Genomic DNA, 14,172 nt, shown 5'->3' on the forward strand with positions numbered 1-14,172 from the left:
AATATTCACTTAAACAATAATACAAACATGAAATAAACATGAAAACAACTAATTAAACTTCTATTTTGAAATCTGAAAATTAATTTTAACAAAGCACATGAACATGAACAAACTAGAAAAACGATTTCAACGATGAACAACGAACAAAACAAGAATCAAATATTTAACGATTTTTGTTTATGTGAAAATGCAATAAAATGTTAATCAATTTATATCGGCAAACAGTGGTTAATTATGTATTCGTGTAGCTGATTATAATAACTAATGCAACATGAACACAGAAACTCCATTAATAATCAATTCACACTATGGAATAGTTAAAAAATAGTTCATTGTAAAGTGTAAAATGCAAAATGATATTATGATATATATTAATAATATTTAAGAAGTAAAAAACGTTAATGGTAGGAAAGATACATAAGAATTTAAATGTGGCATAACGTCAAAAGTTTTTGAAGTGAGCTAATGGTATTGTGTAATCAAAGATTATAACAGAATAAATGGACAAAATAAAATTCAAAACTACTAACCGGATTGAAACGACGAACGACTAACCAACGACGAACTCGAACTTAGTCTTCAACGAAAACCCACCTTCCTTTAAACTCGACGAACTCACAACGACAAATGACGACCTCGACGGATTGAAACTGAGGAACGACGAACAGCAGCCATGAGAGCTCGAGCTCGAGCTATAATCAATGGCGACGACGAAGGTCAAAACAGCAACAAAACCCATGGTAACCACGCTGCTCAACTATAGCAAGAAGACCACTGTAGCAGCGGCGAAGAAACTGGAAGGAGAGCAGCAGCGACATGGAGAAGAAGACGACGCAACAGTGAAGCAATTCGTCGAAGGTTGCTTGGTTGAAGGAGGAAGGCGACGCAACAATATGTGTGTGTGTCGTGAGAGTGACGGGGTGAGGGGAAGGGCTGGAGGGGTCTGTTTGGAGGTGAGGATGGAGGGGAGGCCATGGTTGGGGTCTTGGTGTTTTGCTTGAGGAAGAAGAAGAAGAGAGATAGAGAGGGGGGCGGGTAGCTAGTATAGTTTTTAGGGTTTTTTTTCATTTTTTTTTTGTTTTCTTTTGTTTTATTTTTTTGAAATGCAAGATAATAGGGTGTTGGGTTATGGACCGGGTTGACCCAGTTCGAAATGGACTGGGTCGTAGGGAAGATTGGGCCATTTTTTGGGCCTGTGGCTTGAAATTGAAGAAGAGGCCCAATTCCGACTTTCTTTATATTTTCGCTCTCTTTTCTTCTTTTATTTTTCTAAAACTAAATTATAAAAATACTTAAACTATTATTAAGAACTAAATTAAGTTATAAAAGCGCAAATTAACTCCCAATAACAATTAACGCACAATTAAGTATTAATTAAGCATAAAATTGTATATTTGGACATTAAATGCTAAAAATGCAAACGATGCCTATTTTTGTAATTTTTAATTTTTGTAAAACAAATTTAATTATTATCAATTGTAGAATTAAATCCTACATGCAAAATGCGACATATTTTTGTATTTTTTATTAATTTAGCAAATAAACACGCACAGACAAATACAAATAATTATTCAAAATATCACAAAATATCACAAAATTGCACACCAAAGAAAAATCATTTTATTTTTGAATTTTTTGGGAGTAATTCTCATATAGGGAAAAAATCACGTGCTTACAGGTAGCAAGGTAGATAATACTTGTATTTGTTTAATTTTGTAAGGTAGCAAGGTACTTATTAGTTAATTGTTATTGATAGCAAGGTAGTTATTAGTTAATTTGTTGATTGTTAATTTATGTTTATATTTGTTTAATTTTGTATAGATGGAAGATACAAGTAAAGTAAGTGATGTTGGTTCTACTGAAAGTTTACCTATTACGGTAGATAGTAACACCAACAACATTGATAGTGAAGATTCCAAGAAAAGGAAAGCAATGCAACCTAGGTCTGACGTTTGGAACCATTTTGATAAATTTGAGGTTAATGGGGTTGGGAAAGCACGGTGTCGATATTGTAAACAAGCTTATGCTGCTAATTCATCTAAGAATGGAACAACAGGACTGAAGAATCATTTGCTTAGATGCAAAGAATACCCACTTAAAATTGCAGAAGATAATAGTCAAACAAAGCTAAATTTTCAATCTTGTCAAAATGATGAAGGATCAATTTGGAAATTTGATCAAAAAGTGGTTAGGAGGGCCTTAATTGAGATGATAGTTACTGATGAACTACCATTTAGCTTTGTAGAAAATGAAGGCTTTAAAAAGTTTATGAGAAAAACTCAACCACTATTTCGTATTCCTTCTCGTAGAACAATAACAAGGAACTGTTATGAAGTTTACGGTGAATTGAGGGAAAATCTAAAAAGTTCTTTTAGAGAAGCACATCCAAAAATTTGCCTAACAACAGACACTTGGACTTCATTACAAAGAATAAATTATATGTGGTTGACAGCCCACTTCATTGATAGGGATTGGAAGTTTCATAAAAGAATACTTAATTTTTGCCCTATCACTAGTCATAAGGGTGAAGAGATGGCTAAAGCTATTAGGGATTGTTTGCTTGAATGGAAATTAGACAAGGTTTTCACTATTACTGTGGACAATGCTTCTTCAAATGATGTAACTGTCAAAGAATTGTCTAAACAGTTAGATATGTGGAAAACTAATATGATGAGTGGTAAACATCTTCATGTGAGATGCATGGCTCATATACTAAATCTAATTGTGCAAGATGGTTTGAAAGAACTTGATGCTTCTGTGACACGTGTTAGAAATATTGTGAGGTATGTGAGATCTTCGCCTGCAAGGACCTTAAAGTTTAAACAGTGTTGTGCACATGTAAAGGTAGAATGTACCAAAACGTTGTGTTTGGATGTTCCTACCAGGTGGAATTCCACCTATTTGATGTTGGATACAGCACAACAATTTGAAAAAGCCTTTGACAAGTTGCATCTTTTTGATGATGGATTTTCTGCATATCAATGTTCTCATCTTTGTGAAGATGGTGGTAATGCAGGTCCTCTTGAATCTGATGATTGGGTGAATGTGAGGAATGTTATAGAGTTTCTTGCAAGATTTCATGAGCTAACTAAAAAAGTTTCAGGTTCACGTTATGTCACTTGTAATTCTCATTTTGAGGATGTATCTGAACTTTATTGTCATTTGAAAATGTGTTTAGCTAGTGAGGATGGGCATTTGAGAAAAATGGCTGAGCAAATGCAAGAAAAGTTCAAGAAGTATTGGGGTGAACCTGAAAAGATGAATAAAATGATTTTTATTGCTTCCGTCTTGGATCCACGTAACAAATTTGAATATGTTGAGGGAGCACTTGAAGAACTTTTTGGGGAGAAAAAAGGGAAGAAAATAAATATTGAGGTGTATGCTTATATGAATTCTTTGTTTGGGGAGTATCTAAAAAAGTATTCAACCGAATCTTGTCATCAATCTCCATCTAGTTCTACTTCATCTAACAACACATCTAATACACCTAATGGGAGTGTTATAAGTGCATCAAAAATTAGGACTAAGCTTAGCTTAAAGAAACAAAAGGAAGACAATGGAAGTGGAGGTGCTAAATCGGAGTTGGATAAATACATTAGTGAAGAACAAGAGCCTTTTAGTGAAGAATTTGATATCTTGAGTTGGTGGAAAACACATGTTCCTAGATTTCCTATTCTTTCGGGGTTGGCTCGTGATGTGTTGGCAATTCCAATTTCTAGTGTGGCGTCGAAATGCGCGTTTAGCACTGGTGGCCGTATTCTTGATTCATTTAGGAGTTCATTGACTACTAAATGTGTGCAATCTCTTATTTGTGTTCAAGATTGGATTAGAGAAGAGAAGAATCATATTAGTGTTGAAGAAGACTTGAAGTATCTTGAGGAACTCGAGCTTGGTAAGCTTTAATATTTAGTTTGTATTTTAATTCAAAATAATATATCATGCCTTTTCATTTGTATGACATATTTGGTCGTATTATCTTTAGATATGGAAAATAATGGAAGCACTACTAGCATTGTTTGATGTATAGTTGCAACTTGCATCTTGAGGGGTAAGTTTAATACTCTATTTGTTTGGTGATAATGATATACTTAATAGTTTGTAGTTTTGTTTTATTATCATCAAACTATAATATTCTAACATATGATTTATATTTTTTTTAGGTTCAAGTTCAAGTGCAATCATGCCTTGTGCTACTGCTCAACGCTCCGATATTTGGGAATACTTTGTGGTGAAAGAAGATAACGGAGAAGTTCGCAAGTTTGTTGTCTGCAGACTGCAGTTTGGACTGTAGTTTAGCATCTGCAGACTGCAGTTGTGCCTATTCTTTCTGCAGTTTAACTGTTTAACAGTTTTAAGTGTTCAGCTACCATGAGTTTAAGTTTGGACTGTGTTTTTAACTTTTTACTGCACTGTCAGTTTTAAGTGTTAACTATTAAGTTGATTGCCAGATCTGGCGTGCAAGTTTGCATCTGCACTTGCCAGATTGTGAATTTGTTGTTTGCAGAATGATATGCTTTCTTGTTTCAGGCTTTCAGCCATGAGCCATGTGCAGTTGTGCACATTGTGCAAAGTGCAAACACTTTAGAATTTCGATTGTGCAAACACTGCATTTGTTGGACTGTTTTTATTGCACTGGGTTAATGTGTTTAGCATCTGCAGACTGTGCACTGTGCAGGCTTTTCAGTGTTTTCAAACACTGCATTTGTGCAAATTTTTCAGTGTTTTCACTTTTCAGTGTGCACTGTGCAGGCTTTTCAGTGTTTTCAAACTTGTGCACATTGTGCAGTTGTGCAAAGTGCAAACATTGACTGAAAAAACTGCATTTGTGATTCCTCTTCCAAGTTCCAATTGTGCATGACTGCATGTGCAGTTGTGCACTGTTAGGCGTTAGCATTTAGCATTGATTATTCAATATTCATTGATTGTTAAACCGAAATCGTACCGAAACCGTACCGAACCAAAATAGTAAATACCACACCGTACCGAAATATTTTGATACGGTATTTGGTATACACAATTGATAAACCGAATACCGAAATACTGAACCGAAATTCTTACGTACCGAACCGAAATACCGAACGTCCACCCCTAGTTTACGTCACTCAAAACGTGTGGGAAGATGAAAAAATATTAAAAGCTACTTAAATTATACAGATGTCATTTCTTTATTGGTTGTTACATTTAATTACACTTAATTAGTTGTATTAAATGTAATACTAACCCTTTTAAATTTCTTTCCTTTTCTTTTTTTTATTTTTCCCATTTTCTTCTCTTCTCTTTTTCTCTTTCCTTTTCTTATTTCCATTTCCTCTATTTCCGCAGAGAACACCACCATACAAATAGCCATCGCTACCACCGTATAAACATTAAACACTCATTGCTGCCACCATATAAACACCGATCCCACCATTGTAAAAGAGCCATTACCAAAATAGCTTATTTATTGACCTAATAGAACCCTCACTGAAAAATCATCTTCAATGATTATAGCTAGTGCTTCATTAGGATAAACCATATGTTTTGGTAATGAACAATTACATAAAATAATTTTTTCAGCTACGAAAAAAACGAAACCTTTCTGAAACAAATTCATTAAATCTTTTCAATTTCTCTTAAATTTATTTTTATTTAGTAAAGAGATAAAATATTGGGTGCTTGTAGATCTAGAAGCGAAAGTGATTTTTCTATCACCAAATAGCTAAAAATAGATTTGTAACAAAGGTTTATAAAGAGACCAAAATTTATAGCTCCATTGCAGGCAACATAATTTGCCATTGAAATTTTGGCAATATATGAGTAAAAGTTGATAATACTTGTTAATGTTTGTTCACAATCTCTGTGCGTTCACCATAATCCGGAAAAAGACGAGCTGAAAAATTTTCTTTGAAAAAGGAGAAATTAATGATGGGAGAAAGAAAGAGAAAAAGAAAGGTTAGAGTGGGAGGGGGACGGGGAAGGCCCGGAGAGGGGAGGATTATGTCAGTAAAAGAAAAAAAATAAAAAATTGTGAAAATACCACGTGTCAACACGTGTAAACACCGTGTGGGTAGAATTTGGTTGTTACATTTTAGGAGGTAAATAAATTTGTCTTTGGACACGGATAGGATGGTATTAGAACGCCCGTAAAGGTTGAGTCTGAAACTGACTTTTGGGGATAAGTACACGATGCAACTTATATATTTTTCCAATATTGAATGTATGATATTATTAGACCCACACTAAATCGACCCACATTATCCGTATTTTCAAGATCCACATTTAGGAATATTATTATTAACTAGGTTTAACCCATCATTTGATAAATATAAAGGTTTAATCGAAAGTTCTACTTTTTGGTCTAACACTTTATTTTTTAAACCTTTTGTCATATGTTAACATAGACAGAAATTGTACAAAAATTTACACACTCCATGCATCAACATCACTTAGACTCATGGTAGAAAAGATAAGCATATTAGCGAAGTAGGTATTTTCTTCAAACTCAAAAGGTATTTAGGAGTAATATTTTATTTTTAAATGTTAATGCCAAAATTTACATAATCTTATCAAATAGTAATTGTAGGAGTAAAATTAATGTGAGAAGTTACCTAAACTTGCGTAGAATAGTTACTATTCTACTCGTGCAGCCAAAGGCGGATCCAAGATTTTAGTATAACGGGGGTATCATTGTCTTTAGTATGCCAATCACCAACGATAAAGTTCGGGGGCAACTCTTTGAAATGACTATGATAATTTATCATCAAAATAAAAATATTAATATTATCAAATACCATTAACTTGATACTAATATAACAAAAGTACATTGTCCACTCATAGTTGAACTCGACGCGCTTTCATATTTTAAAAACGGTCAATAATAGCATTATTGGTTATATTTACAAATACTTCTTTCTCAGAGTAATAAACTAAACAATCATTTAAAATGCATCACTAATACTACTACGCAATTCATCTTTGATGTATTTCATGGATGAGAATGCTCTTTCTACCGTTACAGTTGCGACAGGTAAAATTAAAGTCAACTTTACAAGCAAATAAACAAGTGAATAAGTCTCCACAAGATTTTCCTCAACCAATATTTTTGCTAAATCACCAATTCCTTTTAAATCAGAGTACCTAGTGTTACCATGTTGCATGTGCCATATGAAAGTATCAAGTTAGTGACTAAGACCTCAAAGCTTCAATTCACCAAACTCATCGGGATAATGCTTGACCAATGTCATTATTCTTTCCTTATCAAAATTAGCAAATGAGTTAGCCGGATTCAAGCTAGCCATACCAAGAAGCAAGTTACTACTCACAACATCAAAACGACTATTAAACTCCAGAAGTGGAAAATTAATCACTGCATAAAAAAGCTCAACACGTAAGTAATGTGAATAAGTAACACTAGAAAGCCTACGCTTCGACTTTCCAGGAATATAGAATTCTTCCATCTTGTGCACCAAAATATCATGTTTTGCACAAAATGAAGATACTTCATCCATCAATGTTTCCCATCTTTCATCTCTTATTTCTTGCATCCTTTCGTTTGTGATATCAAGAAATATCATGGCATTAACAATATCTTGCTCTTTCTTCTGTAAAGCTTTGCTCAACTCGTTTGACATTATCAACACTTTCAACATTAAGTGAAGTAAGAAAATAAATTCAAATGCTTTAATTTTACCTTCTGCTTGCAACCTATCATTAACATCACATTCACATTCAATTACCCCAAGTACATGAATAATAGAAGAAAATAAAATAACAAAGTTATCCAATATTTTATAATGTGATTCCCAACGAGTGTCACCTGGCCTTTGAAGCCCTCGCTCTTGATTTAATCCTTTCCAACTTTGAACTTCACCACTCATTAGCAATTGCTCAAATAATTCTGCTTGATGTTCCCGAAGTTAGATCTCTATGCCTAAAAGAAACTCCAATCACATTTAGTAACAATAGCAAAGCAAGTCTCCACCTCCCTGTGTTTTTTAGTAACAGCTACACGCGTCAACTGTAATTGATGAGCAAAACAATGAACGGAATATGCCGATGGAATTTCTTGCAAAATTAAAGTTTTAAGACCATTCATCTTTCCCTGCATATTACTAGCCCCATCATAGCCGTGTCCACGTATTTTGAATGGACTTAATTAGTGTTTCACTAGCAAAGAAAGTATTGCTTCTTTCAACGACTTTGCAGATGTATCACTAACACGAACAAGACCAATAAATGGCTCGTTCACTTGGCATTTTTTTTCAACATACCGCAAAGCAAGGACCATTTGTTCATGGTGTGAAATATTCTTGGACTCATCAACTAATATCTTAAAATAATCTCCATCCATGTCATCAATTATAGCTTTCATGGTCTCTTGTGCACAAGCACTCACAATATTCTTTTGAATTTCTGGCGAAGCCATCATATCATTTTTTAGAGCATGTTTTAATATAACTCTATCTAAAGATGGAAGCCTATTTTCAAGCCATTCCAAAAGCCCTAGAAAAAAGGCCTTCTTTTTTAAAGATTCACTTTTATCGTGGCTTCGAAAAGACAATTCAAAGTCCAAGAGAAACCTTGCAACATCGATCGAGGCATTTAAACGAATTCGATATTCACTTTTTTGTTTCTCAGATTGCTTTTCAAAAGCAACTTGAATTGATTGAGATTGATTTGACAAGTCTAGCATTTTATTGAAACACTTATGGTGGAGGCTATTTACTTCACCAACATGTAAATCAAGTCTTTCGGGTCCTTTATTCCAAGCTTTAAAGCCGATTTTTGTGAAAGAGTCACCCGTGATTCCATAAACGTAATCATTTTTGAATATATAACAACATAAACAAAATGTGGATCTTTCTTCAAACTATACTCTAACTATCTAGAATGCGAATCTTTAAATCAACCCGGACTAAATTGGCATTTTCTTCCCAAATAAAGTTTTAAGAAATTTGTGATCAACTTGTTGGCAAGGCCCTCTTTGGATGTGGTGTCTTCTCACTTCATCCCATATTCCGGAGCTATATCTATCAATGAGTTTCTCTCTCCGGGTGAGGATTAAGTGATTTCACATCAAACTCCTCTACAAGATGGGAGGAATTGTCTCTAAAATTAGAACTTGGTTGAGAAAAATTAAACCTCGTAAAAAATATGTCCATCTCAATTCACATCAATAAAACTTCCTACAAAGCAACAATGCCAAGCAAAATAACAGTTTTAATATGATTAATCATACTCCTTATATTAATACTAGAATAGAAATAACATATAATAGAGGAATCATACCCCTTATATCAAGAACAAAGCAAAGAGAATATTTCTAATAGTGGAATCATGCCCCTTCCATCAAGAACAAAGCAAATTACACCCCTTCCATCAAGATTAAAGCAAAAAAAAAAATTCTAATAGGGGACTCATACCCCCTCTATCACGAACAAAAGCAAATATAATATTTCTAATAGGGGAATCACACCCCTATATTTTATTATAAGTCATAACTATATTATTATTATCTTAAAGATAGAAGGAACACTTACCAATTTGTGAAAGGTATCCTTGAAATCTAAATATAGCTTGGTTTCAAGCCATCCACTTTACTGAAACAATATTTCAAATAGCATTAGCACAAAATCTTAAAAACCTATGAAATTAATTTATTAAGATAAAAGAATTAGCACATCCTCTAAAGATTTAACATCATGTAAATATGCACCATGATTGTTGTCTGCTCAAACAATAAATTCAAAAATTAAAAGAACAGTAGCGAATTCAAAAACTGAAAGAAGTATCCTTGAAATTCAAATACAATTTGGTTTCTTGCAAGCATTATCTACTATAGTAAAGAACTCCAGAAAATTAAGGTAATAAAAAGAGGAATTTACAGGAGCACTTTACTCATCAATTATTTATTCAACTTAAGTGCTACTAATTGGATTTGCATTTGATGGTGTTAGTAAAAAAGGATATTTTAAATGGGGATGAACATAATCTGTTCATAAGTCATAATCAATCTAGGTCAACTGCTAATCTAGGTCAAAAATCACAAAAATCAAAAAATCAATATTTGTAAAAAGAAGAAAAACTTACTCAAATAATCAAAGATTTGAAGAAGAGTCTCCCTCACCTAATAGAACTGTGGGATTCGAAGTTCAAAGGGATGCAAGGAAGTGAAGAACTGAAAGGAAAGTTGAAGTTGAAGGGAGGCAGAGAAGATTTGTTTCTTGGAGAAAAAAGAGCTTTTGTTTAATTGTTCTCTGTTGGAGTTAGATCTTTGAGAGGGTTAAAAAATATTAAGCTAATTAAGTATTAAGTTGACTATTATATAAAAGTATTAAACTATAACTGAAATAAAAAATAATAATTCAGTTAAATACTAAGTAGGTTAAAAAATATTAAGCTAATTAAGTATTAAATTGACTATTATATAAAAGTATTAAACTATAACTGAAATAAAAAAAGATAATATAAAAAAATAATTCAGTTGAATACTAAGTAATTAAATAATCATTCAATTTTAAAAGTAAAATAAAATAACATGGACCGTAAGACCTCAAATTCGAACCTGGATTGTCATTCAACAGAAGGCTGTTGAGCAATTCCACAAACCAACTCCTCTATTCAGCCTTTGTGACTTAGGGGGCTGCATAAAATATCTAAAGGGGTCCTCCATATATTAACAAATATATATAATATATATATATACAATATTTTTGCCGAGGTCAACGGATTCACCGTGACCCCTAACCCCTAGCATAGGTCCGTCCCTGAGCGCAGCAAAGCCCTTGTCCAATGTACATAGATGAATAACAACAACAACAACAACCACCCAGTGAAACCCCACTAGTGGGGTCTGGGGAGGGTAGTGTGTACGCAGACCTTACCCCTACCCTGAAGGAGCAGAGAGGTTGTTTCCAAAAGACCCTCGGCTCAAGAAGACAAAAGGACAAAAGAAGACAATATTAGTAACACTACAAAAATAATATGAAAGGAATATATATATGAAAAATAAAAACAACATGAAATCACGAGGAATGATACAAAGCAAAAGCAAAATAGTATCCTTACCAAACTAGACTCACAAAGTTATGACATAAGACAATACTCAACTACCTCCTAGCCTACAACCCTAATACTCGACCTCCACATGTTCTTATCAAATGTCATGTCCTCGAAAATCTGAAGCATCGCCATATCCTGCCTAATCACCTCCCCCCAATACTTCTTAGGCCGCCCTCTACCTCTTCTCGAGCCCTCCACAACCAGCCGTTCGCACCTCCTTACCGGAGCATCTGGGCTTCTCCTCTGAACGTGCCCGAACCACCTGAGCCTTGCTTCCCGCATCTTTCATCAATGGGAGCCACGCACACCTTCTCCCGAATATCATCATTCCTAATCTTATTCATCCTCCTATGCTCGCACATCCACCTCAACATCCTCATTTCTGCTACCTTCATCTTCTAGATATGTGATTTCTTAACCGGCCAACACTCAGTCCCATACATCATGGCCGACCTAACCACCGCTTTATAGAACTTACCTTTGAGTGTTAGTGGCACTCTTTTGTCACACAATACTCCAGATGATAACCTCCACTTCATCCATATTACCCCAATACGGTGTGTAACATCCTCGTCGATCTCCCCTCCCCCTTGGATAACTGACCAAAGGTACTTGAAGCTGTTTCTACTCGGAATGACCTGTGATTCAAGCCTCACATTCACGCCCACTTCCCTCTGCTCAGCGTTGAACTTACACTCCAAGTATTTCGTCTTTGTCCTGCTAAGCTTGAAACCCTTAGATTCAAGAGCTTGTATCCAAACCTCCAGCCTCTCGTTAACATCGGTTCGTGACTCATCAATAAGAACTATGTCATCGGTGAATAGCATGCACCATGGCACATCCTCTTGAATGTGATATGTTAGCGCATCCATCACCAGGGCGAATAGGAAAGGATTGAGCGCAGAACCTTGGTGTAACCCCATAACAACCGAAAAATCGTCAGAGTCGCCTCCAACTGTCCTAACCCAAGTCTTTGCCCCATCATACATGTACTTAATTGCCATAATGTAGGAAACCGACACGCCTTTTGCCTTCAAGCTTCTCCAGAGAACTTCTCTAGGAACTTTGTCATACGCTTTTTCTAGGTCAATAAACTACATTTCTCTAGATGAATGTTTTACTAAAACAAAATGTGCACTTTTTGGCTAAATAATTCACTAATGTAGCAATGTGTAGTTTGAGGTGTAGTTTTTAGTATTTGACTTTCCAAAAAAGATTTTTGAGTATTAAATTACAAAAAAATTTATATTAAGATTTATTTTATAATTAGTACTATTACATAAATAGAGAAGTAATTTAAAATATCTTTTGTGAAAGGCTTTAATTAAGTTTTTATTTCTATATACTAGCTAAAATCTAAAATATAATATAAAATATATATATGAAGATTTTTAATCATTATAATATAATTAAATAGAAAAAAGAAAGAGGAGGAAAGCTTGTATTTATGATTGAGAGATATATGAGTTGAATTAGTGATATATAATTTGTGTTATAAAATAAAGATTGTAAAGTAAAGACAAGTATAGAGAGAAACTGATATATTATTCGAATTCAAACTGATGTACATAATGAACTGAAATCTCTTTTATTTATAGAAGAAAGGAAGCTGCAGTGTAAGTTGCTACAGCAAGTTGTTGTGTAAGCTGCTACTATACCAGATATGGATAATCTTCTACCGAGAGTAATGTTTATCCATAACGGAGTACTGAAAGGGTAAACTCATTGTACTAGTTATAGATAATCTTTTACTGGGGGTAATGTTTATCTATAACGGAGTACTGAAAGAATGAGCTCATTGTACCAGGTATAGATAATCTTCTAGTTGGGTTAATGTTAATCCATAACGGAGTATTGAAAGGATAAGCTCATTGTACCCGGTATGGATAATCTTCTACTGGGGTAATGTTTATCCATAACAGAGTATCGAAAGGATAAGCTTATTATACCCGGTATGAATAATCTTCTACCGGGAATAATGTTTATCCATAACGGAGTATCGAAAGGATAAGCTTATTATACCCGGTATGGATAATCTTTTACCGGGACTAATATTTATCCATAACCGGATACCGAAATGATAAGCTTCTTCGGGAGGCTTATTTTCAATAGAGTACTAAATAGATAAACATATTTACGGCGAAGTCCCATATGGATAAGCTTCTTCAGGAAGCTTATTTACAATGGATTACTAAATGAACATCCATAATATAATATATTTATAACACTCCCCCTTGGATGTTCATTAAAAGATAATGTGCCTCATTAAAACCTTACTAGAAAAAATCACGTGGGAAAAAAATTCTAGTGAAGGAAAAAGAGTACACATATTTAGTAATACGCATTGCTAGGTGCCTCATTAAAAACCGTATAAGGAAAACCCTGTGGGAAAAAACCTTAGTAAGGAAAAAGAGTGCATCACGTATTTTATTCCCCCTGATGAAAACCTTGTTTCAAATATTTGAGTCTCCGCATTCTAATCTTGTATCTGCATAACCAATACGATCTGCACCACCTATAAATGCATAACAATTACACTGAGATAGAGTATTTCAGGACCAAGGAGTTCATCATCCTCTTCTGGAGGTCAGAACGGATTCTTATTCACTTCAAGTGATCGAACACCCATTGATGTACTTAATGGGTGCGCTTGTCCATGAAAAAGAGTTTAAAGACCATTTCTGTATAGACAAATTGATGAATAAAGATCTAGTCTACTAAATATTCAATTTGCAGACCAAAGACAAATTTTTATTTTTCCAAGATCTTTTATCACAAATTCTTTCTTAAGATATTCAATTGCCTTTTGGAGCTCTTTTGGAGTTCCAACAAATTTTATGTCATCACCATAAATAACAAGTATAACAAATTCTGATGACATTTTCTTTATAAAATTACATGGACAAATAACATCATTTATGTAATCTTCTTTCAGCAAATATTTACTAAGGCGATTATACCACACGTGCACCGATTTCTTTAAACCGTACAAAGATCTTTATAATTTGATCGAGTACATTTCTCAAGACTTTGAATTATATGCTTCAGGCATTTTCAATCCTTTAAGGATCTTCATATAGATTTAATCAAATAAGTCATAAAGGTTAAGACTTGTATCTAAATGGTATGACA

General features: G+C 34.0%; 2 protein-coding genes across 2 annotated transcripts; both read right to left on the reverse strand.

Moving 5' to 3' along the window:
• Nucleotides 1-7,172: 7,172 nt before the first annotated feature.
• LOC107786863 (uncharacterized) lies at nucleotides 7,173-7,856 on the reverse strand. The gene has a single exon (XM_016608361.1). The coding sequence runs from the start codon at nucleotides 7,854-7,856 to the stop codon at nucleotides 7,173-7,175; it is 684 nt and encodes a 227-aa protein (XP_016463847.1).
• A 278-nt stretch (nucleotides 7,857-8,134) lies between these two features.
• LOC107786862 (uncharacterized) lies at nucleotides 8,135-8,671 on the reverse strand. The gene has a single exon (XM_016608360.2). It carries the CDS (start codon nucleotides 8,669-8,671, stop codon nucleotides 8,135-8,137), a length of 537 nt encoding a protein of 178 aa, XP_016463846.2.
• Nucleotides 8,672-14,172: the final 5,501 nt, after the last annotated feature.

Source organism: Nicotiana tabacum, chromosome 8, assembly GCF_000715075.1.
Source record: "Nicotiana tabacum cultivar K326 chromosome 8, ASM71507v2, whole genome shotgun sequence".
NCBI classification, from domain to species: domain Eukaryota; kingdom Viridiplantae; phylum Streptophyta; class Magnoliopsida; order Solanales; family Solanaceae; genus Nicotiana; species Nicotiana tabacum.

Bases quoted from the DNA above. Each gene is read 5' to 3' on its own strand.
- LOC107786863 (XM_016608361.1), bottom strand. From the start codon at position 7,856: ATGAGTGGTGAAGTTCAAAGTTGGAAAGGATTAAATCAAGAGCGAGGG.
- LOC107786862 (XM_016608360.2), bottom strand. From the start codon at position 8,671: ATGCTAGACTTGTCAAATCAATCTCAATCAATTCAAGTTGCTTTTGAA.